We start from the raw sequence: 26372 nt of genomic DNA on the forward strand, positions 1-26372 counted from the left end.
CACACACACACACACACACACCATGTGCCACAATCCTAAATTATTTTTTTTAAGGTTTTGAAAATTGTAGACGATGCAAGTCACTTAATGCTACTAGAGAAAGACATGCTGTTCTGGTAGGTCCAGGTCTTAACACCCACATCAGTTTTGGAGAATGAATACAAATGAAGGAAGCCTGGGCAGGTACGCAACTGGGGGAGTCAGTCATGTGACTTGCCTCTGGGGGGCCCCCCAAGGCAGTGGGCCCTCAGTCTCCCCTTACCCTATTATAGTTACACCCCTGGGAGGGAGAGAGTAGTTATTTCCCCTCATATTGTTTTCATACAGAATATCATTCCCCCAAAGAGGGTATTTGCTGCAAATAGCACTTGGGGGCAAAAATCACCTTTGGGAAGAGGTGATTTTTCGTGGGAAAACAGCTTTGGGGTGAAAGGGTTAACCCCTCCCTCTTTTTGCACTGTTATCCCAATCAGGATAGTCACTCCACAGCTACGTTTTGAAGGAGAGGCGCTTATTTATTTATTTATTTTATTTTTATTTTTACATTTCTATACCGCCTTTCGTTAAAAGAAAACCCCAAGGCGGTTTACAAAAAATTAAAACATACAATAAAAAGCAATAAAAACAAGCTAAAAACATGTAAAACAGGCATAAAAAACAATACAACAGATAACAGATAAAAACACACAGAAGCAGCAGTAAAAACGATTATGTAAAAGCCTGGGTAAAAAGCCAAGTCTTTAAAAGCTTTCTAAAAGCCGTGATGGAGTCTGAGGAACGAATGGCCACTGGGAGAGCATTCCAGAGTCTAGGAGCAGCAACAGAGAAGGCCCTGTCCCGAGTGCACGACAGCCGAGCCTCCCTCATTGTCGGCACCTGGAACAGGGCCCCCTCAGATGTCCTCGTCAAGCGGGCAGCAACCCTTGGGAGCAGGCGGTCCCTCAAATACCCCGGGCCCAAACCGTTTAGGGCTTTAAAGGTCAAAACCAGCACCATGAATTGGACCCGGAAACGAACCGGCATCCAGTGCAGCTCTTTCAAAATGGGGGTGATATGTTCCCAACGGGCAGCTCCGGATAAAACCCTCGCTGCCGCGTTTTGCACTAACTGCAGTTTCCGGATATTCTTCAAGGGCAGCCCCACGTAGAGCGCGTTACAGTAATCTAGCCGCAATGTGACTAAGGTGTGGGTAACCGTGGCCAGATCTGCCTTCTCGAGAAAGGGACGCAGCTGGCGCACCAGCCGAAGCCCTGCAAAGGCACCCCTGGCCACCGCCTCCACCTGAGCTTCCAAAAGCAGAGCCGGGTCCAGTAGTACCCCCTAGCTGCGTACTTGCTCCTTCAAGGGGAGTGCAACCCCATCCAGAACCGGTAAAATCTCCTCATCCCGATTGGCTCTCCTACTGACCAACAGTACCTCCGTCTTATCCGGATTCAATTTCAGTTTGTTAGCCCACATCCAGCCTATCACGGCCTCCAGCCCCCAATTCAGGACATCCACTGCCTCCCTAGGATCAGTTGACAAGGAGAGATAGAGCTGAGTGTCATCCGCATATTGCTGACAACTCAGTCCAAATCCCCGGATGACCTCTCCCAGCGGCTTCATGTAGATGTTAAACAGCATGGGGGACAAGACCGATCCCTGCGGGACCCCACAGGCCAATGGCCACGGGGCCGAGCAGTAGTCCCCCAGCACCACCTTCTGGACCCTCCCCCCAAGAAAGGACTGGAACCACTACAACGCAGTGCCTCCAATTCCCATATTCAAGAGGCGGCCCAGAAGGATACCATGGTCGATGGTATCGAACGCCGCCAAGAGGTCCAGCAGAACCAACAGGGACGCACTCCCCCTGTCTAGTTCCCAGCGTAGGTAATCCACTAGAGCGACCAAGGCAGTCCCAGTCCCATACCCGGGGCGGAAGCCAGATTGAAAAGGGTCCAGATAATCCATATCATCCAAGACCCTCTGCAGCTGGGACGCCACCACACACTCCATCACCTTGCCCAAATAGGGAAGGTTAGACACAGGTCTATAGTTATCCAGGTTGGAGGGATCAAGGGAGGGCTTTTTTAATAGTGGTCTTACCACCGCCTCCTTGAGGCACGATGGCATCCTGCCCTCCCTTAATGAAGCATTAACAATCACCTCCAGCCATCTGCCTGTCCCCTCCCTGGCAGCTTTTATTAGCCATGAAGGGCAAGGGTCAAGAGCGCACAAAGTCGCCCGCACACTGCCCAGGATCTTGTCCACATCCTCAGGCCGCACCAACTGAAAAGAATCCAACACAACGGGACCAGATGGTACCAGAGGCACGTCTGCCGGAACTGCCAAAACTCTGGAGTCCAGGTCAGCACGGATGCAAGCGACTTTATCTGCAAAGCGACAGGCAAACCGATCACAAAGAGCTGTAGATGACTCCTCCCCCATTGTCTGGGCGGATGTGTGAGCAAGGTTTTTACCACACAAAACAGCTCTGTTTGTCTGCACTGAGCAGACGCAATGGAGGCGGAGAAAAAGCATTTCTTCGCTGCCCCCACCGCCACAGCGTAGTCCCTAAAATGGGCTCTAGCCCGTGTTCGGTCAGATTCGTGACGACTCTTCCTCCAGCGTCGTTCCAGCCGTCGCCCGAGTTGCTTCATCGCCCTAAGCTCCGAGGAAAACCAAGGAGCAGAACGGGCTCCACCAAGACGGAGAGGGCGTTTAGGAGCAACCGTGTCAACAGCCCGGGCCATCTCCCCATTCCAGAGATCAACCAAGGCCTCGACAGGGTCACCAGCTCTGGACACTGGAAACTCCCCGAGGGCCGTCTGGAATCCAAGCGGATTCATAAGCCTCCGGGGGCGGACCATCTTAATTGGCCCACCACCCCTGCAGAGGGCAGACAGAGCAGTCAAACTAAACCCCACCAGGTGATGATCTGCCCATGACAAGGGAGTGATCTCAAATTCCCCCGCCTCCAGATCATTTATTTCCCGGTCGGCAAAAACCAGATCCAGAGTGTGTCCTGCCACGTGGGTAGGGCCCGATACCAATTGAGACAGGCCCATGGTTGCCATGGAGGCCATGAAATCCTGAGCCGCACCCACTAGGGGGGCCTCAGCGTGGACATTGAAATCCCCCAAAACAATAAGCCTGGGGGAACCCAAGGCCACCTCCGAGACCACCCCCGCCAGCTCAGGTAGGGAGACTGAAGTGCAGCGGGGTGGTCGGTACACCAGCAGAATCCCCAGCCTATCTCGGAGGCCCACCCTCAAGGACAAACACTCAAAATTCTGAGATTGCCTGACCGGGCACCTGGAAACGGGGAGGGTCTCTCGAAAGATGACTGCAACGCCTCCTCCCCGACCCTCGAGGCGGGGCTGCTGCGCGATCTGGAAACCTGGAGGACAAAGCTGAGAGAGACCAACCCCGCCCAGCACATCCAACCAGGTCTCCGTCACACATACCAGGTCAGCACGCTCATCCACAATCAAATCGTGGATGAGAGATGTTTTTGCGTTAACTGACCTGGCATTCAGCAGCAGCACCCTAATCCTCGAAGGAGTGTTCTCAGAGCTCCCTGGGGTCAGAGGGTTGGGAGAAGGGCCGGAAAACGGAACAGGCCTCAATTGCCTGGAGGACCATTTCCCCCTGTAACGGCCTGCCCAACTCCCACCGCCATACCTCCCTCTGCCCGCTACCTGTGATATTGCCGCCCCCACTCCAGACCCACTTTTCCGCTCTCCCAGACACATCTCCCCAGACTAACCCACCACAGCTTGTTGGCTTAATAAAAACCAAAACCAGACTTGTACATCTCCTGCTAGCTTCTTAATTGCAGAGAGAAGGATCCTCAGCGCAGAAGGGGAGAGATCTTCTGGGCCCTGGGCAGCTCGCCCCACAGCTGAGAGCCACAAGGACAAGAGCCCTTGTGCTCTTGCTTTTCGGCTCTCGCCAAGAGGCTCGCACCCTTGGGCCAGCCTGCCCTATATAGTAGCAGAAGCCCCAGCACAGCAACAGCCCAGGAGATGTTACACACCTGGAGGAGAGGTGGGGCAGAAGCAAAAGACAGTACAGTCAGTGCCCCACCCAAGCTGTTCCCTTCTTCCTTCTTCCCCTTCTTCTTTCCTTCTTTTGAAAGAAGAACTACTTCTGGTATTAAACAAACTTCTTTAAAATGCATTTAGACAATGTGCTTGATTAGCTGGTGCAGGATATAATCTCCAGGAAGACATTAGAAATAAATTTGCCTCTTGAGAAGAGCATATTGCTCAAACCATGTCAGGCAAAATCAAATAAACTATTATCAGTTCAGTAGGCACCTTTGGGATTTCTTCTCTCCCCCTCCAGCTTGGACTTCTTGGTGCTGCATCATCTTCTTCCTCTCCCCTTTCTCTTCTCTGTAGGCAAAGTGCACCCCAGAAAGGAATCTATTCTCTCTTTTGAATCAAGTTCTCTCTTCCCCGAGGGGTGCCATCCTCTGTCCACTCTGGAAACTGCCTTAAAATGTCATCCTATGCATATTTACTCAGCAATATGTCCCATGGGCATTTTTCACACAGTAGGTTTTACTGCAAGTTTGAAGTTCCCCCAAAAAACTGACTCAAAAGGTGGATTTGGATATAAATCAGGCTACACACTAATGCACAATGAAAAACCCAAATTGTGTGTGAAGTGGTCCTCGAGAGCTCCCACGGACTTCGGAGTAAATTTGGCCGATATGTGAATGCACACGCTCTATTCTGGAGAAGATGTGAGCTAAAAGCCCTGTGTGAAAAATGCCTTGGTATACCCAGTGAGGATTACTCCTAGGTAAGTATGCCTAGGATTGCAGCCTAAAAGCAACTGTGATCAGGAGAAGAGAGCTGGTCTTGTGGTAGCAAGCACGACTTGTCCCCATAGCTAAGCAGGGTCTGCCCTGGTTGCATCTGAATGGGAGACTTGATGTGTGAGCACTGCAAGATATTCCCCTTAGGGGATGGAGCTGCTCTGGGAAGAGCATCTAGGCTCCAAGTTCCTTCCCTGGCATCTCCAAGATAGGACAAGATATATATATATTTTAATTGGACAAGATTTTTTTATTGAACCAACAAACTACCAAAGCATACAGTACGAGTACATTGCCAAAGCACAATCCAAGATAGGGCTGAGAGAGATTCCTGCCTGCAACCTTGGAGAAGCCGCTGCCAATCTGTGAAGACAATACTGAGCTAGATAGACCAAAGGTCTGACTCAGTATATGGCAGTTTCCTATGTTCCTATGATTTAGGGAGAGGAGAGGACTTGGCATTTGTTTGGGGTTGGCATGCTCTCCAGGTGCCCCACTAACTGAGCAGGCACAGGGTCTATGTTATGGCATCTATCCTTGGTTAAAATTGTGAGTCCCTTGATTCGAAGGGGAAAGATCTACAATTAGCTAGTAATTTGCTTTCATTCATATTGTCAATTATTTTTAACGTAACAATGTGCAGAAAATTGACCTTGGCCTCTGCACTCCCTGTCATGGTTGGTTCTGGCCCACTGGGGCATTTGTGTTGTGCACCCCTGGGTGTGTTTGGAAGCACAGAAAGTGGAGAAGATGTTCTGTTGAAATTCCATACTGCCTGTCAGGAACTAGAAGTCTCACAGTATCTCGGCGAATATGGAACAACTTCTGCAGCTTATCCCAGGAAGGGAGTTACAAGGAGTGATTTGGATTGGCTGAGAACAAGGCATGGTGCCAGACATGCTGGCCAAATATTGCTAGTGCAGTAGAAACTAGAAGACGGAAAAGAAAATCTATTATATTAGTTCTCCTGGGTGTGCCTTGGAATGTACGCGTCCCAGCGCCCAGCTGATTGGCTGGGTGGCAGATGCGCCTGATTGGCTGAGGCGCACCCAGGAGGATTGGTTGCCGCGGCAGCAGCGGGCTTGGCCACGGAGGCCAGAGGTGGCGGTGGGCCCGGCCTAGACATGGAGGCAAGGCCCAGGAGGGGGGAAAGAAAGTTGGGGAGGGGGAGAAGTGGCGGTGGGGAGGAGAGGCACCTGGGCCCGGAAGCGGAGACTGGGGCAGAAGGGGGGGGGGAGAAGTAACCGCCGGCCCCAAAGAGCACACAGATGCTCTGTGCGGGGTCGGCTAGTCCTCCATAATTTGCAACTTTGATGAGACAAATGAGGTGGAGGGAGAGCTCAAGACTCAAATGAGGCTCCTCTCAGAGAAGCTGTAGTGATTGCTCTCTCCTTAACAGGTACAGAAGACTCATGGGTTCACTAAAGGATAGCATGAGGAAATAATGGAATTCCAGGAGAAGGTGACTGTTTTAATAGTACCTCATTCTTCTGTTATGACACCCGCACAGAAAATTCAGGGCCAAATTACACATTACATTAATTGCGCCACTGGCTCTGGCATGATTGTTTTTTCTTTGGTCAATAGTTGTGGGGAGGAGTTATCCAGATCAAGACTGCACCATGGGGGAGGGAACTTTAACCTTTTGTTCCTGCTATAGTCCTGAACTTGACCCTCGCTCCATGTCTGCTATTTACCAAACAGGTCAGGGTCAATGGTACAATTAACATAAAGTGTAGTTTGGCCCTCAGGCATAAGATCTTCGACACCACCATCAGCACAAGAGAGGGAGACACGTGCACACAGGAGTCAGGAAGTCCATAGAGAGCAGAGTCAGAGGAAGTGGCATTCTTCTATTCCATCGATTTTTGTTATTGATGTGATGAGGATGGATAATCCCTTGAGAAATTCAGAAAAATTCAGTAGTTGCAGATATTATTGCTTTATTTATTTCAAATTTATTAACAATTTTTTGAGAACCAAAAAGCTTCTCAGAGCAGTTTTATAGAAAAAGAATAACCATTTAAGATGGCTCCTTGTCCCCAGGGGCTCATAGTCTTAAAAAAAACTAAAGCCAATAGTAGCCACTGGAGGGATGCTGTGCTAGGATTGAACAGGGCCATTTGCTCTCCCCTTGCTTAATATTTATATACTGCTTTTCAACAAAGGTTATTTACTTCCTTTGACACTTGTCCTTCCAACTCCTAACTGGGTTAGCAATACAGGGTTTAAGGGAGGGAACCAGTACCTTTGTTTTGGAATGTATTTGGTAAATTAAAATTCCCTGGAGACGTAGTGGAATAGTAAAAGAGACCGGGGTATTGCCTTAATTTCTGCATCCCCTGATCAGGTACCCTGTACTGTAGGACCTAAAACTGCCATGCCTGAAGCCTTAGGACAATTCTGTAAAGAGTTTGCTGGGCATAAATAAGTTAAAACATTCACCTGTTAATACGAAAAACCTATCAAAGTAAGAACTAGAGATAAATAAGTGTGTGGTTGATGGCCATGTGGGAATTGTTATGTGCCCTCCTAGAAAACAGTAACCAATGCTAATAACAGCTTCTCATCATCTGAACGGAACTATCCTGGTTTTTTTAAAAATGCCATTGGGTCATTAAAATGGCCAGTAAGTGAGTAATATCATAGCTATCTATATGGGATGAGATTTACAATACATACAAATAACAATCCATTAACATGTATTATGAAACCAGTACCTTTGGATGCCACTGTGTGCAGCTGGTTAACTACTTATGATTGCCATATACAGTAGGGATGTTTCGAGGAAACAAGAATTAGTACTCTGATATCTGTTGGAAGACAAACTCCATTAATTGATTGTGAACATAGACTTATGTGTGGGGCAGTATAAAAGTGTGCTAAATAAATTAAGCATCAAATCTCAACAGATGCCTCATGCCTTCCTGACAACTTCCTCTTTCAGGTGGAGGAATGAATGAGTGGATGCACTTTTCTTGACTTGATCCTAACTAATAGGAAGAGTTGGTCAATAAGGCTGAACTAGTGGGAACTTTGGGGGAAAGTTTCCATGTAATACTAGAATTCTTGTTATGGAAAGCTAAAGGTAGACAAACATGTACATTAGATTTCAGGGAAGTTGATTTTAATAAGTTCAGAGAAGCACTATGTAGGATTCCATGGCTTGATAAAGTAATAGGGAAAAGGATGGGTAGTTCCTTAAAAAGGAGCTTGTAAAAGTGCAGTCATAAACTGGGGAACATCTAAAATAAATGTGGCTGCACACAAAAAAAATGTAGTGATGGGTTCAAATTTTTTAAAAGGTCATGTATAAGGAATGGAAGAAAGGTCCGGTTACAAGGTCACATACATATTAATAGTCCGGAGTTCTAGGGACACCGTGACTAACGTCCTGACTAAATGCACTAGAGGAAATCCTATTGAAATTTAGGAGCCCTTCAGAGTAGCTCCTGAGTAGTACTGTTAAGTAACTTATCTGGATGTCAGCCAGTGTCACAAAAGCTAACGCTCAACTCGGGACAAGCTGGGCTGGCAAGAGATGCTAAGAGCCTCAAAAAGGGTTGTTCAGGTATGTTTGAAGTAAGAGGGGGGAAGTATGTGGTTATCTATTATAATAACTGTTACTCTATGAGTTTTCTGAGACATTAAACTTTAAAGTGGGGGGAATGTAACCTCTTTAAGTAGCTAGCATCTCAGTAAACCAATGAAAAGGAGCTAAAATTGAAAAGAGCTCATCTTCCTAGGGGGCAGGAGGAAAACATTCCAAGGCAGTTGGGAGAGTGAATGGAAGTTCCAAAGCAGTTGAGAAAAAGAGATGGAAAGAGAAGGAGGCTATTATGAAGTTGTTTAATGGACTGGGCATTGCCTTATATCCAATTTCCAGATGACCTGTTATGAACAGGCTTGGCTCTGAGAAGGAAAAAGCCCAGGCAGCCATGAGGAGAGTAGCCCTATGAATCATCTCTTGGCTAGCATGTTCCAGGGCATCAAATATAGAGAAGTGTGAGAGAGCCTCTTCTTACCATGGCCTGAGATAGCTCCCATTATCAGAAACACACACAACAACCTATAATTTTTTTCATCCAAAAAGCAATACAGCTTGAGAAGAAGAGGATAGCTGAGTTCACTTCACCATACCCTCTTTGCCAGCACATCAGGAATGGACAGTGATGGACGAGGGACTTAATCAATGCAGTCCTCCAGCCAGGCATGATATTTGAGCACCTTCTGGGTATCATCCTTTCCCATCCACACTGTTCTGGAAATCTTTTGTTCCTATATGCTTTGGTTCCACTCAATTTAACTGAAAGAAGCTTTAAAGAATCTCAGAGTGATTATGGCAGAGTGTCTTCTGAGCTTTCTGAAGGAAAAGAGGGATATTGGCATAACAAGCAAAATAATAAGACATCCCTCTGGCACTACGGAATATCTTACCTAAAGTATATTTTGGGCTGCAGATAATCTTAAGGAATAACCCAGCTATTCTTCCTGCTCAAGGGTCAAGTCCACCTAGAGAAGTGCATGAACCAGACATCCCCCTCTACTACTGAGGAAGCCTATTCCAACCAGGCCAGTTTCCAACTTAAGTGCAAAAGAGGATGCTCCAAAAACAATTATGCAGTATTCAAAAAGTCCACTCACAGGGCTCTGTCCATACCACTTGGTGGATCTACAGTAGTTCTTCCAGATTATAATGGCGTGTCACTACATTAGCAAACCCATTAGCAATAGTAACTAACCAAACCCAGGAACTGCTATCCTCTCTTCTTGGTGCTGACCCTGTGCTGACACAGAGATGGGGGCCTAGAGAGCCCATCCCAAGAAGGAGCCCCCAGTACACTGTGATCAGTGGGCTGTGCATGTTGGGATACCTGGAGGTCGGGACAAGTCCCGGCCTCAGAGTGATCCACCCTGCTCCACACTGCATGGAGCAGCGCTGATCGAGTGGGAGTATGCTCTGTGCTCCCACCAAGGACAGCCTGGTCATCTGGAGGGAAGGCAAGGTTTGCGAAGCCTTCTCCCGATCCGCCCACTTGATAAGTCATGTGAATGGCCCCACTGTTACCAAGGCAGAGCTCCCCCTAATTTTCCATCTCTTGATTGCAGTTGCTGAAAAAGCATGGGCTGAATCCATCCCTGACCACTCCCTTCAGATAATTAAGAGCAGCCTTCACACCTTCTTTTCAATGAGTATTATTACTACTGGGTTCACAATGGCTGTTCACTGAGGTCAGTGCCAGGTAGGAGGAGGACTCCACCACTATGTACACCTCCATGAACTACATGGAGTTCAAGGACCCAATTCTAGGATTCATGAGGGGAGCAAAATTGCCACAAATTGTTCTAGCAAGATAAATTCCACCATCTACCCAAGTCCATATGATGGGATTGTGCCAGCATAAACAATTAGTCTAACTTTTCTATCCCACACATGGATATACTGTGGTAAACTATAGGCTGATGCTTCGAAGTCTCTTCATGAATGTTGAACATTTTAATACCTGGCTTCCTCCAGCTGTAAGATATTAACAGGCTCTTGGTTGGCACCAGTAAGACATGGTGGAAAAAATGGTGACTCACAGAATTTCCAGCCAATCTGCCAAAGTAGCCATCTTATCTTCTCTCTATATAATTCACTAAGACAATCCCCTTGGCTAATCCCATGCGTGGCAGCTCTCGCAAGATTTTGCAAGTGAGGGGAGAGGAAGGCGAGCAGCCAATGAAAGGAAACAGAGCAGCTGGGCAGCAAGAGAAAGCACCACCCGCCGAGAGGAAGTGAAGTGGCAGCCAGATCAGTTGCTCGGCGGCGAGAGGAAGCACTGCCCAGCAAGAGGGGAGGAAGCGGTGGGGCAAAAGAAAGTGCTGCCTGGTGAGAGGAAGTGGCAGCCAGGCTGGTGGGCCGGCTACCGAGAGGAAGTGGCGGCCGGAGCTGAAGGGGGTGGGAGAACGAACTGGAGCTGAAGGGGGTGGGGAGAACAGCTGAAGGGAGGGGAGGGGAGGGGAGTCAGGGAAAACTAGGGGTGCAGATGCTCTGCACCAGGTCAGCTAGTTTGAATTAAAGCTTTGGGATGGTCATCAAAGTTCATCTTACTATTACACATGGGGAACGTACCCCTTCTCACAAGGTCTGCTGCCAGGATCTCCACTCATTGTCCATCCCCAGCATCCACAGTCAGGGATATCAAGAATCCATACATTTAGTTCATCATCTGAGTTTTGAGCTTGTTGTTACGCAGCCAACATCTGCTCCATCAGCTACTGCTGTAGGAAGATTGCTGCTGCTCTTTGAGATTGTGCTGCAGAACACAGTGACATCTGGGGCGGGGGGGAGTCCCTGGGAATAATAGTTCCAGCATTCTCCACCCGTGCAAACAGGGTCTATCTTTAGATTGGAGCCTGCCCACCCATCTCCATAATATGCACAGACAAGGAAAGCAGCATGCAGATGCAGACATGTATTGCCAGACCGTCTCACAGGTAAGTATATAGCCCTACACACATTCCCATTTTTTGGACCCTCTCTGACAGATTCCATCAATCTGCAGCTCTCGATGGAGACCGGAACTCTAGGAAGCAGCCCAGTTCACACACGAGCAAGTGGCCCGGGTCAAGGGAACACTCGCTCTCTTAACCTCAGCTAGCCGCTGGGCTAAAAAGCTGGGCTAGGTGGCACTGGCCCACCAGGACCAGGCCTGATCCCAGTGGTTCTCATGCACAGCCTAACCCAGGCTGGGTGTCCCTAGCCTGGGTTAGGCTGCGCGTGAGAACAGCCTCAGTCACTTCTCCCTCCTCCTACCTAGTAGTTCGCACTCACACAACTGAAAATTGGGAGCACACACAGATTCCAACCCTGGGTTAGGACACTTGTCCTACCCTGTTTTCGGTTATGCAAATGACCTCACTGTGCCTTCTGAAGATTCTTAGCCAGGTAGCTCTGTGGGAGGAATTAAACTCCCCAATCCAGTGGAGGAAATCTGCCTCCAACCACTTGCCAGATAACTCTGACTCTTTCCCATTCAGTGAACCTCCCGCACTTTGATGCCCCTTCTTCTCTTGCCATCAAACAACATTGACTTCAGTTTTTGCTTTCTGCTGCTACACTGGGGCTTCCCAGTCCCTTCCCTAGGAACATAGGAAACTGCCATATACTGAGTCAGACCATTGGTCTATCTAGCTCAGTACTTTCTTCACAGACTGGCAGCGGCTTCTCCAAGGTGGCAGGCAGGAATCTCTCTCAGCCCTATCTTGGAGAAGCCAGGGAGGGAACTTGAAACCTTCTGCTCTTCCCAGAGCGGCTTCATCCTCTGAGGGGAATATCTTACAGTGCTCACACATCAAGTCTCCCATTCAAATGCAACCAGGGCAGACCCTGCTTAGCTATGGGGACAAGTCATACTTGCAACCACAAGACCAGCTCTCCTTGAACATAGGATGCTGCCATATACTGTCAGACCATTGGTCTATATAGCCCAGTATTGTCTTCACAGACTGGCAGTGGCTTCTCCAAAGTTGCAGATAGGAACCTCTCTCAGCCCTGTTTTGGAGAAGCCAGGGAGGGAACTTGGAACCTTCTGCTCTTCCCAGAGCGGCTCCATCCCCTGAAGGGAATATCTTACAGTGCTCACACATCAAGTCTCCCATTCACATGCAACCAGGGTGGACCCTGCTTAGCTAAGGGGACAAGTCATGCTTGCTACCATGAGACCAGCTCTCCTTCCTCATATCCAGATTGGTCTATTGCTCACTGGTGCATGCTGATGATGTCATTCTTGGATGCCTTGGGTTGTGGCTAAGTCAGACTGGCCCACCAGGGCACTTTCCAGATTAACCCTTACCACAGTGTCACTACAGATCTGCAAAGTGTGCTTCCGCAATTCCTGTGTTGTGACACCGCAGTCCCTGCTCTGACAGCAAGGTCTGTTCACATTTCCAATGCCTTACTTCAGATTTTATTGCCACATTAGTCTTATAACATAGCATGTGTGGCGCAAATAAATAGCTGTATTTCCCCGATGTGGAGTTTTCACAAAACTGCTCCCCCTGCTGGTGGCTTTATGCAACACTCTATGTTTTCAATGCACTCTGCCAAATGCCAAAGCATTTTGCCACTGTTGAGCAGGTAATCTGGAAAGCACCCACCACTGCAGAGCCACAGTATGAACAGTCCAGCTCCAGTGTCCCAGCTATACTACAGTATCTGTCTTATTCTTAAAAACCACCAGTGATTAAGATTCCACAACACTAGAGCTTAGTTCAGAGGCCCATCATTGTTTGAAAGTTCTTAAGGGTATCAGTTGCAGTTTAGGTCTGTTATATCTAACCTACAGCAGTCACAGGGAATCTCTGGTCTAGTTTATATCCTTCTTCAGGCTGTGTTTGAAGCAGTATGACATGTAGCTCTAGGAACCATTTGGAGTGGATTGGGGCAAGAGGGAGCCCTCTGGATGAATTGATGGTCCTGTGATGGTGGAAGGAAAGGCAGCCAAGATTAAGACCTGCAGTTTACCAAGTGAGAATGGCACATTTCTTCTCACAAGCTGACCTTTGCCTCAACCTTAAGCCTGGCCTAGGGCTATTCCTACCCAGCCTGTCTGCCCTTAACTGCCCTGGAACTGGAAAGGTTATCAGAGGCCAAGAAAAGATGACATCCACGTGCCAGGCCTTTTGAGGACAGTATGGGGATCAGAAGCCAGGAAGCCCTGTGCCTTCTGCCTCTGATCTCACCATCCCTGCCTAAGAACATAACATAAGAACAGCTTGGCTGCTGGATCAGGCCCAAGGCCTATGTAATCCAGCATCTTGTTTCACACAGTGGCCCACCAGATGCCTCTGGGAAGCCCACAGGCAAGAGGTGAGGGCATGCCACCAGACAACTGCTTCTGATAGGTTTGGTGGAGGAATTGTGTGTGTGTGTGTGTGTGTGTGTGTGTGTTTTTAAAAAAGAGACTCCCAATGCATTAATAATAGTGCATTAATTCCCAAAAGAACACATGATCATTTTACTTTTAATCAAGCTATTAGGTTTATCATGTATTCATTCAGTATCTTAAGAATTCAGTGTCTTAAAATGAGTAGTCCAGGGCCGGCTAGAAACAGTATGTAAGTAGAAAAAGACAATCTCCTTGCTGGTTCTCTGTGATGAGCCCAACTCATCTTTTTAAACCATGTCCATTTAGTGCCAACCTCTCTCACCTTTGGTCACACCTCTTTATGTGGAGTAGTGCTATACCATAAAAGTTCTCCAAGTGACTTTCCCTAAATACTGTATATACTGCTATACCATAAAAGTTCTCATGAGCATGTACGAAGTGACTTTCCCTAAATACCTGGCAAATGCAGCCCATCCCCATGAACATCCCCAAGGAACAAAGGCTTCCATCCTTTCCGTCAGATGGCTGGCATGTGACTTGGCACCTCTCTGTTTACAGATTAGGCACTGCTCTCATCTCCCTCAGCAATGTTTTGAGAATACAATCCAAAAAATGTGTTTTGAAATTTTGGAAGCTTATGGTGCTACTCCCAAACAAGTGCTAATTAACCTCATGACGATACTCTGTACTTGAGCGTACCATTCACTTTCATCATTGGCTTGAGTGCACAAGCAATGCAAGGAGTAGCTTGCAACAGCGATAGTTTTCGAGGTGCCCATTATGGCGGATGTGATCTTAAAAGCAGGGTGTAGCTGCACTTTCCAAAAGTTACAACCCAGCACTCCTTTGTGACATTTCCCACAGAGTGTTTGGTTCAAGTGGTCTCTGCTATGAATGTACTAGATAGCCTTAGAAAAGCCACGCCACCTTATCCTTAGCTCCTCATCTGCAATATGACAATAATACTACTGACCTACTTTACATAGGGTTGTTGTTTGGACACCTGCTATAGAAATGCTGCTATATAGTCTGTTAGGCAGTGCATTCGAGGTGGAGAAGTATCAGCGCTCAAGCGTCCCTGCACATCAGAACATTTGACCTGGGACACACACCCCATCTCACTCTCCTTCTCCTGAAACCCCAGATGTATGAGGACTGATTGTGGTAGATGGTTCCGTGCCAGAGCACGTACACTCACATGTTCAAAAGCGCTCTTTTCTGCTTAGTGCAAGCCCCAAGGCTGATATCTGTTTTTGAAAACGGGTCCTGAGGGGCTGTATCATCCGCTGAAAGACAACAGCTGGGAAGATCGTTTTCTCCTGCAAATCTGAAGGGAGAGGGATTTCCCCTGATCTGAAGGGAAAGGGAGAGTCCCCTGATCCCCAGGGGACTGGGAATCGGGGACCTAATAGGGGGTTTTAGCGGCTATGGGCGGTGGGGGGGGGGAGCGCCTCCTCTCACTGTGGCAAGTCCACACGCAACAGGCTGCAATGTTTCCAATGCGTTTGATGGAAAGTAATGACCGGCGCGTTCACACGCTAACCGAGTGTCTCGCTCGCGTTCTCCCCATGTGCCAAGCTGGCTTTCAGGATGCTGCGTGGTGGGTCTGGCAGGGAAGGCAAAGAAGCCCCGTCTGCTGTCCGAAGCGAGCGCGCTCCTCTCCTAGGACGCCGCACGGCGGGAGGAACGGAGCTGTCTATAAGATCTGCCATTATCGGCTTCCAAGTCATAACAAACGCGCTGAGAACACCCACCTCGCTGGGAAGGGCCTGGGCTGGCAGGGAAAACCGGAGCGCGGCACTCGGGATGCGGTGGACGGGAAGGCAAAAGCCGACGGGTTGCGCTCAGCAGTTGGGAGGCGTGGGAGGAAAGGATTTCCCTCCGCCCTGTGGAGGCCCACCATTGGGACTAGCAGGTTATCCGTCCATTCGTAGTTTTAGTTAGAAGTTTAGTTCTTTGAGGAACCTTTTTGCCTTTTCAGGGCTTCACGACACGTGACGGGCAGCTCTGTTATTCTTCCTCAGGAGACTGAAGTGAAATGTGGGGCTGATGGAGGGAGAAAAACTTGGAAAGGGTCTTCTTAACCCTTTCCCCTCCTCCTGCTTTTTATGCACTCTATTGCGCCACCCACCAACACAGGAAAAAACTTGAGGATCACACACACACAACCCACCCTCGAAAAGTAGCTTGGGGCAATTTTGTACAGAAAAGAGAAAGTTAAGCAAGCCCTTTCTCCCATAAATCTGTCACAGGTAGTTTGGTCCTCAAAATTAGACTTTCTTTTCTGTTTCCAATTCCAAAAGGAGGTTTAAAGCCTTTTCTTCAAACTCGCCCCACCCCGGGCAGTGTGTGTGTTGTGCATTGTTTAACACAGAGGTTCCCATCCCTAGTTCTGCAGGTGTTGAAAAACTACTCACATCATCCCAAGTCCCTTTGGTCATTGCGTCTGAGGATGATGGGAGTTGTAGTACAACAAAATCTGGAGATCTAACGCTGGGAAGACCTGATTTAACAATTTTTTTGCTGTTTAACCAGTCAGAGCTCCCCAATCAGGTTCAGCCCTGGAACCTGTTTGCTTGCACACAACCGAAGAGGTGAAGTTGTGTGTTTGTGTGTTTTTAAAGAGTTCCTTTGTGTATGTGCCTGTGATCACAATCAGCCCCATCCCAGTCAGAAATGTGTGCGTCTTCTGGGCAGGATTAATCTCCAGCACCTCTTCTTTTCAGACTTAAATACCTGGAGTAGCAAATATTGAACCCGTCAAAAACATCAATATACCCCCCCACTCAATATATGGAAAATTGCCAGGTCAGAGCGTCTTCTGACAAAATGTTGGTCTATATAGGAGCGAATTTGTAATGATTCACCATGGAAGAATCTAAAATAAAAGAGAACTGTAGAGAAAAGAGAACTAAGAATCTAAAATAAAAGAGAACTAAGAGAAAAGAGAACTGATCCAGAAGAGTCTGTGAAGCAGCTTTAGCCAAGTAGGACGATTGGCCTACCTAGATCTGTATTACCTACAGCAATGCAACAGTTCTCAGAAGTTTTCAGATAAGAATATTTCCTTGGAGATGCAAGGGGTTAAACATGGGACCTTCTGCCTGCCGAGCAGGTGCTTTCCCACTGAGTTACAGCAGCTGTCTTCAACAGACCCAGTGCATGCCTGGCTTCACATCCCCCCTCAGCTATGATGCTGTTCACTGGGTGGCTATCTGGCATTTGTATTGTGTTTTTTCGTGTGTTCAAAGTACTTCCCATGTATTATCGTGCTGTACTCCTTACAGCAACACTGTAGATACTAATATCCCCATATTACAAATGGGGGGCTGAGAGGTAGTGGCTTGACTAGGGCCACTTAGTGCATTCATGGCAACGCTGAGATTCAAACGAGGGCTCCCCTAATTGTCACTCAATCTCTCTTCGCCATTATGCTGCATCAGCTCTCAGCCTAATCTACCTCACAAGATGGTCATGTGAGGACAGATGAGAGGGTAGCCCTGCAGCCCACCAGAACCACAGAGAACTCTGAAGGGAGGGAGAAGGGAAAGGAGTTGGGATGTTTACAGCAGCAGGCACCTTTAAAGGCACAGAGGGGGAACTTGGAATTAGTAATATCCGTAGTAGTAGTAGTAGTTGTAGTGATGGTATGTGAATCGGCAGCATGTGCTGAACGATAACCTCATCTGCCAAATTGAAAAAGATAACTTATTTGAATTATATTTTTCTTTGCATACTGATCATGACCATCACCTTTATTTCATTCTTAGTGACAGAGTTGAGCTTTTACCTTATTATCAGGAATATAGTTGAGGCAGTGGCACCCTTTCTATAGCAACAGCTGAAAATAAGGGACAAATGTCTTTTGTCCATAAGGGAAAGACAATGTTGGGCTGAAATAAGGGATGTCTCTGCTAATAAGGGACAGTTGTCTGCTGTCCTGAGCTTCTTGAAGGAAAGGAAGGCTTTTAAAAAAAAGAACTCCCCCAAGTTTTTTAAGGACAATTTTATGAGTGAGAAGCACTCAGGAATCTGGTATCCTGATCTATTATCTATTTTATTCCCTTAATAGTGCCAGTACTGGGAGATAGAGGACGATTGTCTTAGCTATTTATATTATCTTCTTCCTCCAAGGAATCCAGACAGTGTACTTGGTTATGTTTATCCTTACAACAACCCTGTGAGGTAGGGCTGTCGGAGGGCTGTGGGCCACCTCCAGCCTCAAAGGCAAGATGCCTTTGAGTACCAGTTGCAGGGGAGTAATGGCAGGAGAAAGGGCACGCCCTCAACTCCTGCCTGTGGCTTCCAGCGGCATCTGGTGGGCCACTGTGCGAAACAGGATGCTGGACTAGATGGGCCTTGGGCCTGATCCAGCAGGGCTGTTCTTATGTTCTTATGTTCTTAGGTAGGTTAGATTGAGAAATAAATGACTGCCCCATAGTCACCCAGTGAGTTTCATGGCTGAATGGGGATTTGAAAAGGTCTTCCTGGTCCTAGTCCAACACAGAAGAAGGAATATGTACTTGTTGCTTCCCTTGAGAAGTGGGTTCCTTCCAAGTATGCTCTCCTTACGCTCTCACAGGCTCTGCACTTGGCAGTTCTGTGTCCATATATCTTCACTGTGGCTCAGAATGTGCATCCATTAGGGGTTGTCAAACTTGGGTCCCCAGATGCTGGACTACAGCTCTCATCATCCCAGCCAAAATGGCCATGGCTGAAGATGATGGGAATTGTAGTCCAACAACATCTGGGGACCCAAGTTTGGGAGCCCCTGGTATATATAAACTGCAGTGTTTGTACCCATTTGTACTTGTATGTGGAATAATTTCTGGCATAGTTGTAGCCTCCTAATGGCACAGCGAGGAAGTAACTTGCCTAGAGAGCAGGGGGCTGTTGGTTCAAATCCCCGCTGCTATGTTTCCCAGACTATAGGAAACACCTATATTGGGCAGCAGCGATATAGGAAGATACTGAAAGGCATAATCTCATACTGCGTGGGAGAAGGCAGTGGTAAACCCCTCCTGTATTTTACCAAAGACAACCACATGGCTCTGTGGTCGCCAGGAGCTGACGCCAACTCGATGGCACCACTTTACTGTAGTAAGAATGGCACAGAACTATTACCCAAGTTCATGGGAAGGAAGGCCTTTATGGAATGTGACAAGGAGTCTATAACGCGGGGTGCAAGGATACACTTCACTCAATGTTAGCAGAAAAAATGCCATACAGATATTCTTATCATCTCACCCCATCTCTTGTAACACTGTTCTCTTAAGATTGCCAGCACTTCAAAGAAACATACAATTTAACTCCAATAAAATATAATTTCTCATGTAATTTCTACCTCAGCTTTTGATCCAGAAGGATCTCTGAGATAGTTTAGATAAAGTGCAATTAAACAATCTAAACCATTGAGATATACAATTAAAAACCACCTACATAATACCTCCCTTTTTTCAAAAAGGCCCTTTCCTTCCACTACTTTGAAACAGCTCACTCTCTATCATCTGTGAACAGGAAATACTGTACATTGTTCAGTCAACAGGCTCAACCTCCAAGTCATGGTAGAAGTTGTGAACATACTACACACTGAGCAATGAACAAAAACTCAAACTTTCCAGATGGATGGTACACTGTCGGCAATGTACTTTATAAAATACTCTGTTGATGGTAAGATATTCTACATAGCCCCTGACATGATTTAGAGACTATGTCTGTGGGCCAGGCAATATCCAGAATCCCCTGCTGATGGGACCTCTACTGAATCTGTGCAGTGGCCATCTATTAAGCACAAATTGATTGATTGATTGATTGACATATTTGTATACCACCCAGAACTTACATCTCTGGGCAGTTTCCATTTAATTCACACTGAACAAAACATATGTGACTGCACACACTCTGTTGCAAACTGAGGTCTAGAGATTCTACTACTCTGAACTCAGTCATATAATTATAACTAGCTGGGCTGGGCTCAGAGCATCTGCGCCTCTAGTTTGGCCCAGCTGTTTTCTCCCACCTGCTGCCACCTTGCTGGCGGGCCGCCGGTGCTTACTTTCCCACCCGCCTGCCAGCCACCTCTGCCTGGCTGGCTGGCCGCCACCTCATCCCATTGGCCAGCTAGCCTCCTCTGCCGGCCTCCTCCTCCTGCCAGCATGGCTTTGCCCACCGGCGTGGCTCCACCAGCCAGCTGCCTCCTCCCACTGCACAGCTCCACTGGCCAGCCACCTCGTCCTGCCAGCGTGGCTCCACTGGCAGGCTGCCTCCACCGGCCACCATGGCTGTTTTCTTCCCCGTTCCCATGGCTATCCAGTAGCTCTCCAAACTCTCACAAGAGCTGCCACACATGGGATTAGCCACGGGTACTTCTTAGAGAAATATATAGATATTTCTTTAATCATTATTGCCAAAGATAAATAATAGTTACCCAGCAACATCATTTAAAAAACCTGTCATATATTTTAAACCCAAAGATTCTTTATCCCAAGGCCATATGACAATCACCTAAAGTTCCGCTCCAAGTTTCAACACACCCCTTGGATATCCATTCCCCTACATATCACTTTGAAGCAACCTGAACACAATCTCTGTGGTTCCCTCTTCCCCAAATGCACACAGCTACCTTTGAAGGATCATATTGTATCCTTGCAACATAATATAACATAATTGGCCTATAAAGACACACACCAAACAAAACAAAACAAAAACTTTTACTACATATGCCTGATTCTATTATCTGCTCACTTGCATCACTGGTTTCACTCCACTCCAGGAATGTCTAAATTCTAGATATTAATGAGCAATATACACCCCAAAGCCTGAGCTGGTTAGTTTGAATCAGTGTGAAATTCTCACAAGCTGGCTTACACTTTCTTGGCTCTCTGATTCTCAAAATCCCAGTCCCCAGAACTCTCTATTTCTTCTTGTCTACAAGCACAGCCCCTTTAATTTTGGGCTTTGTATGCGGGTTTCCCCTTTTGTCATTAAAATCGGTCCTGTGGGGTGGCAGCGTACCTCCTTTCTGCCCTGGTATGTCATGGACTGGAAGTGGCCAGAAGCAGCCGTTATGCATGCACACATGCAGCAGACACTTCCATCCACTTCCAGTGCTTAGCGTACCAGGGCAGCAAGGAGGTAAGCTGCCGCCCCACAGGACTGATTTTAATGACAGCGCTGGCAGGGGAAACATGGAGGAGGGGGGTAAGCACACCCTCCCGAGTTCTTAAAGTTATCCCACACAAACACACCTTTGAACCGGCTGAACTGCCGGATTTTTGAACCAGTTCAGAGGTCCAAACTGGTTCTGTGCACATTCCTAGCAGGGACTTTGCATTATTTTCACAGCGCCACTTGCTGGCCATCTCCTCCAATCAAAGAAGATCATGTTGCTTTCCCCAATTGCCATAAAAGTATTGAGAGCTTCTTCTCAAATTGCAAAAGCTGACCAGCAGATGGTGCTGCAGAAATCGCGCAAGTAAGTTCCCTGCTTGGCATGTGGCCAGAGGATAATACTGCACTAGGAAGGAGCATGGAAGCCTATGCGTGCATGTAAGATGGTGTTTGGAACTTGTGTGAGAGTTTTGCAGATCCTGCATTTCATTGTCTTCTGGAAGAGCCTTTGTTTGCTGCCACAGGATTTGGTGATGCTTACTAGCTTAGATGGCTTTAAAGGGGGATTAAACAAATTCATGGAGAACAGGTCTTCCAATGGCAAGTAGTCACGAGGGTGGCTATATGGGATCTTCATGTTTCTGAAGCAGTATGCCCCAATATGTCCTGCTTGTAGGCTTCCCAGAAAATCTGGTTGACTACTGTGAAAAGCAGAGTCCTGGACTAGGTGGGTCTTTGGCCTGATCCAGCAGGGTTCTTATGAAGGGTGGCTTATACATTCTCCAAATAAATACATAGGCGCTCCCTTAACCCTTGACTGCCAGCCCCGTCTCACCTCAGCATTTAAAAGTATTTCATATCATGACACTTCTGTGGTGCTGGTCCTTCCATAAAGCAGGATGAATTAGGGTGCTTCTGGCAGCAAATTGTGGGTGACTTGGCAGCATGGCAGCCCACTCAGCACCCCTCCCCCCATGGATGGCCTGCAGAGAGAGGAAGGAAGGATGGAAGGAAAGAAGGGAGGGAGGGAGGGAGGGAGGCAAAATGGCACCACACTGCTTGTCTTCTTCTTCTCCCAATGCAAAAGGAAAGAAGGGGGAAGATTTGAAAAGAGAGGGATTGGAAGGGAGTGATATTAACAGAAAACAAGTTTTTCTAGTAAGAACTAATCAGCCTAATTTCCTTTCACTATCTCTACAACTGGATTAAACTTGGTGCAAATCAAGGTCCACAAGTTAGATCTCTTGCACCTCAAATATTCATGTGTCCGCCATCTTGGATTGAGGTGGATGACATCATTACAAACTACGCCATTGAGGTGTCCCTGTGTGTCACTCACTGCAGCTGTACCTAATTTGGTTTAAATAGGTTAGACAGTCCACAAATTAGCCGGCTTGTGCCTCCGATGTTCACATGGACATCTCCATCTTGAATTGGAGTGGATGACATCATCACACACCACGCCATTTGGGCATCCCTATGTGTCCCTACAGCTGTAGAATATTTGGTTCAAATCATTTAGGCGGTTCTTGCTGATCGAATGACCGTAACAATAAAGATTTGATTTGTGAGGTGGTTCACAAGTTAGGCTACTTCTGCCTCAAAAGTTTACGCATCCACCATCTTGGATCAGGGTGGATGACATCATCACAAACTATGCCACTGAGGTGTCCCTATGTGTCCCTACAACTGTACCTGATTTGGTTCACTTTGGTTCAGGTGTTATGAAGTTGATGGCGGGGGGACGACGATGACACACACACAGAATGCTGGGTGGTCTCATAAGCCTACTGGGAAGTAGGCTAAAAAGAGGAAGGGGACAGAAAGGAGGGCTGTTATGTGGACCAATATTGCAATTCTGAAACAGCAAAGCTGATGAACCAGTGGTTAGAATGCCACTTGTAATGGCTGGCAACCAATTTATACAAATGTGCACACACAGACACACACACCCATAATGATATGACCACTTGCATGCTCATAACTATAAGTGTATGCATGTCTGAATGTGAAAGGGAGATAATTTTCTGAGATAACTACCAGATAGACACACACGTGCTTTGATAACACTTTCTGCTCTATCTCACATTTATGTGTGAATTAATGTATGTATAATAGGATATTAACACAGGAACATAGGAAGCTGCCTTATACTGAGTCAGGCCATTGGTACATCTAGCTCAGTATTGTCTGCACTGACAGGCAACAGCCCTCCAAGATTTCAAGCAGGAGTCTTTCCCAGCCCTACCTGGAGATGCCAGGGATTGAATTTGAGACCTTCTGTGTGCAAAGCAGATGTGAGGGAGCATATCCAGTCATATCTACATGTGCATTTGTATGGGTATAGACATGCAGATTGCCAACTCTTGATTTTTATCACATCCCAACAACCCAGGGATTCTTAAAACACCAGTTGAAAGAAAGCTGCGGTACTTAACTACTCTGTCCTTTGTGGCTGGCAAGGATACTTTCAAACTGCTGTCAGTAGCCATAAGTGGCCGCACACGTCAGCGTTCTCTGATTTTTTTTAAAAAACGTGGTCATTATTTTAGTGCTTTGACTGGCTTTTGGGGGGAGAGAATCTTGGGTCTTGGCAGTCATTTTTATGATGCTTTCAACACAGTCATATCCAGGCACAAGCCTTGAGACTTGTGGTGGTGAAATGGCTAATGTGGAGTTTGGAATTGGGAGACCAGGTTCCAGTACTCAGCCATCAAGCTCTCTTGAGACAACTTTCTGCCTCTCAGGAAAGCTTCATCCTTCACACACAGACAAATGCAATAGTGGGAGAGAACTGGTGCCTTCATGCTCTGCCTGTGGGCTTCCTGGAGGCATCTGGTTGGCCACTGGGACGCAGGATGATCAACTAGATGGACCTTTGGTTTGATCCAGCAGGGCTCCTTATGTTCATATTTGGGGAGAGGGGTTGGCTTACATCTAAGATTTCTTAAGAATACACCCAGAATGCTAGAATAGGAAAGGTCCTATGGCATTAAGGTAAAGTCTGCCATCAAGTCGATTTTGACTTCTGGCGACCACAGAGCCCTGTGGTTGTCTTTGGTAGAATACAGGAGGAGTTTACCATTGCCTCCTCCTGCACAGTGTGAGCTGATGCCTTTCAGCATCTTCCTATATCACTGCTGCCCGATATAGTACCAGCGGGGATTTGAATCAGCAACCTTCTGCTTGTTAGTCAAGCATTTCCCTGCTGTGCCACTTAAAGTGATTCCTGGCATCAAGACTGACTGATTTATTGTGGCATAGGTTTTTATGGACTCCTAGAGCCTATTTTGTAAGCTGCATGAAATGGTCTCCTAAATGTGACAAACACCGATTTGGGAAGCTACCTGTATGTAGCATTCAGGTATGCTGGCCAGAAAGCCAGGACTGGTTGCAGCTCTCCAGTAGCAAGCTAAGGATTGTTGCTGTAATGTAGCTAAGTCTCTAGCTCCTTCACTTGATGAGATGTAAGGAAAAGCTTACAGGCCTCTTTTTCACCCAATTGTGCAATAAGAGGTAAACTTCAAGTATGCTGAACAATGTGTGCTAAGATGCTGGGATGATTGACAGGCACCTGACGCTTTTTTTAAAAACACAGATCGAGGGTTCTTTTAAACACTGTTTGAAATTTAAAGTGAATTTCAGGGTTTCAGCCAAAGTGACACATCTGAGAATTTTCAAGGGAAGTCAAATGAGATTTTGAATATGCCTGTATGAGTACCAAGTGGACCACAACCACATTTAATCCAGCCCTCACTGGGCCAAGTTAGATGAACACAGGGGCGTAGCAAGGTTGGAGTGGGCACAGAGACAAGATTTTAAAATGGGCCCCCCCCAAAGTCCAGGGCCTCCACACACCCCAGGCCCCCAAGGATTTAAGTCTGATATTCCAAAATAAGTATGCTGCCTGCAAATACATTTCACTGAATACACACACACACGTCACAATATATAGTGATATACATTGAGTACTATACATTTGTATTACTTTTAATGCCTAGAACACACTAGAAAGATGAATTATTAAAATGGGCCCCCCGCTGCAGATTAGCAAATGAGACTTTCAACCATGCAGGGTGAACCTATGTTTGTTTTCTCAGAATTCTGAACAAATTCAGTCAAGTTTGATTCCAGGAGGTTTTTCACAGGAGGCTTTTAAAGCCCTTTAAGACACATCTCCTCTGGAATGGAGGTGCTGCATTCACATGTTGGCCAGATTTACCCTGAAGTCCCTGCAAGTTATTGGGGAGCAGCTCACACACAAGAAAAATAAAATAAAAGCACCACACATGCTTCACAGTTCTCACTCAGACCTTCTGGGTTGCAAAACAACTTGAACATAAGTGCATTTATAAATAAATGAATGAATAAATAAAATTAATAAAATACTGTTCCAGAAGTTTTTGCAATTTTCTGCCATGAAACAAGCCACTTATAGGACTTTTTAGATAGTTTTTTTTAGGTCAGCAAATTTTCCAAGCTGTTTCAAAATAAATATTCAGAGACTTCTCGGTCCCTCCCCCCCCCCCGCATATCCAAGCCCTATGGCAAGCAGATCCCTATATATGGGGGGGGGGGCGGGGGGCGGGAAAGGTAACCACAAAAAGGAGTTCACACTCTACCTGGCAAATGCTGGTCTGGGTTAAGCAGGGCAGCAAAGGGTCTTCTGCTGCAGAGAACACTCTGGCTGCCTCCTCCTTCCTGGCTGGCTTGGGCCCTACTCGAGTTCAGGCTTCACTGCGGCCTACACGGAGGCCTCCCTGGAAGCCCCGCCCACCCGCCGATCAGCTGAGAGGCGGGAGAAAAGGAGCTCTTTGCAGCTTGTCTGCTGCTTCGATTGTGGGCCAGCAGAACAAGCAGGAGAGACGGCGAAGAGGGCAAGTGGCTGAGGGGCCTTGGGGCTGGGCAGGGGGCAATGGGGAGTCACATGAGGTGCCCCTGGGGTGCCCCTCCAGGCAGTGGGGCCCCCAGACAACTGTCTCCCCTTGCCCTATCATTGTTACACGCCTGGATGAACAGATGTAGCTCAGTAGATAGCACACTTGCTGTTCCTGCAGAAGGTACAAGGTTCAACCCCTGGCATCTCTAGTACAGGGTCAGCCAACAGCTGATGAGAAAACCTCTACCTGAGACCTTGGAGAGCTACCCTAGTCTGAGTAGTTAGTACTGGGCTAGATGGACAAATGGCCTGACCCAGTTTTGTATGATGACAAAAGGAATGCCTATATCTGGCGTATTTCCAATGTCACGTGCTATTAAATGCATGGAAGTGAAATGGATAAGAGTTTTTATTTACATTTAGGGGAGATGTTTCTTACTACAGAGGAAATGACTGTAGTGTTTGTAAGTTAAAGAAAAGAGTCTTTGAAATGTCAGGTTGTTTGCTACAGCTTTGCTTGTGCTTGCATTTTTTAATTGTTGTGCTAGAGCGACACTCACATTGGAATGGTACAGTGAGGAAGTGTTTAGTCTCTAAAGATTAAACAAGTAGTTCTGGTAAAAACTAATCTGCCTACTTTCCTTTCACTATCCCTACAAATGGACTAAATTTGGTCTGAATCGGTTAGGCAGTTCACAAGTTA

At 47.1% G+C, this 26372-nt stretch overlaps 2 protein-coding genes across 8 annotated transcripts in view; one reads left to right on the forward strand and one right to left on the reverse strand.

Annotated features, from left to right (window-relative positions):
* GLI1 (GLI family zinc finger 1) overlaps positions 1 to 26372 on the forward strand; it is a 165090-nt gene that overhangs the window by 104631 nt on the left and 34087 nt on the right. For 5 of the 7 annotated variants that reach the window (XR_008315947.1, XR_008315949.1, XR_008315948.1 and 2 more), the window contains exon 1: positions 6012 to 6269. The exons of the other annotated variants lie outside the window; for them this stretch is intronic. The gene's annotated coding sequence lies outside the window, so the exon portion shown is untranslated. Of the gene's footprint in view, positions 1 to 6011; positions 6270 to 26372 lie in introns of those variants that run through there. 7 annotated transcript variants of the gene reach the window in all.
* On the reverse strand, positions 596 to 25529 carry LOC128344612 (uncharacterized). The gene is made up of 2 exons (XM_053295114.1): positions 25413 to 25529; positions 596 to 4018 (listed from the first exon to the last, which is right to left on the reverse strand). The coding sequence occupies exon 2, from the start codon at positions 3732 to 3734 to the stop codon at positions 2184 to 2186; it is 1551 nt and encodes a 516-aa protein (XP_053151089.1). The 5' UTR covers positions 3735 to 4018; positions 25413 to 25529; the 3' UTR covers positions 596 to 2183.

Source organism: Hemicordylus capensis, chromosome 2, assembly GCF_027244095.1.
Source record: "Hemicordylus capensis ecotype Gifberg chromosome 2, rHemCap1.1.pri, whole genome shotgun sequence".
In the NCBI taxonomy this organism is placed as follows: Eukaryota; Metazoa; Chordata; class Lepidosauria; order Squamata; family Cordylidae; genus Hemicordylus; species Hemicordylus capensis.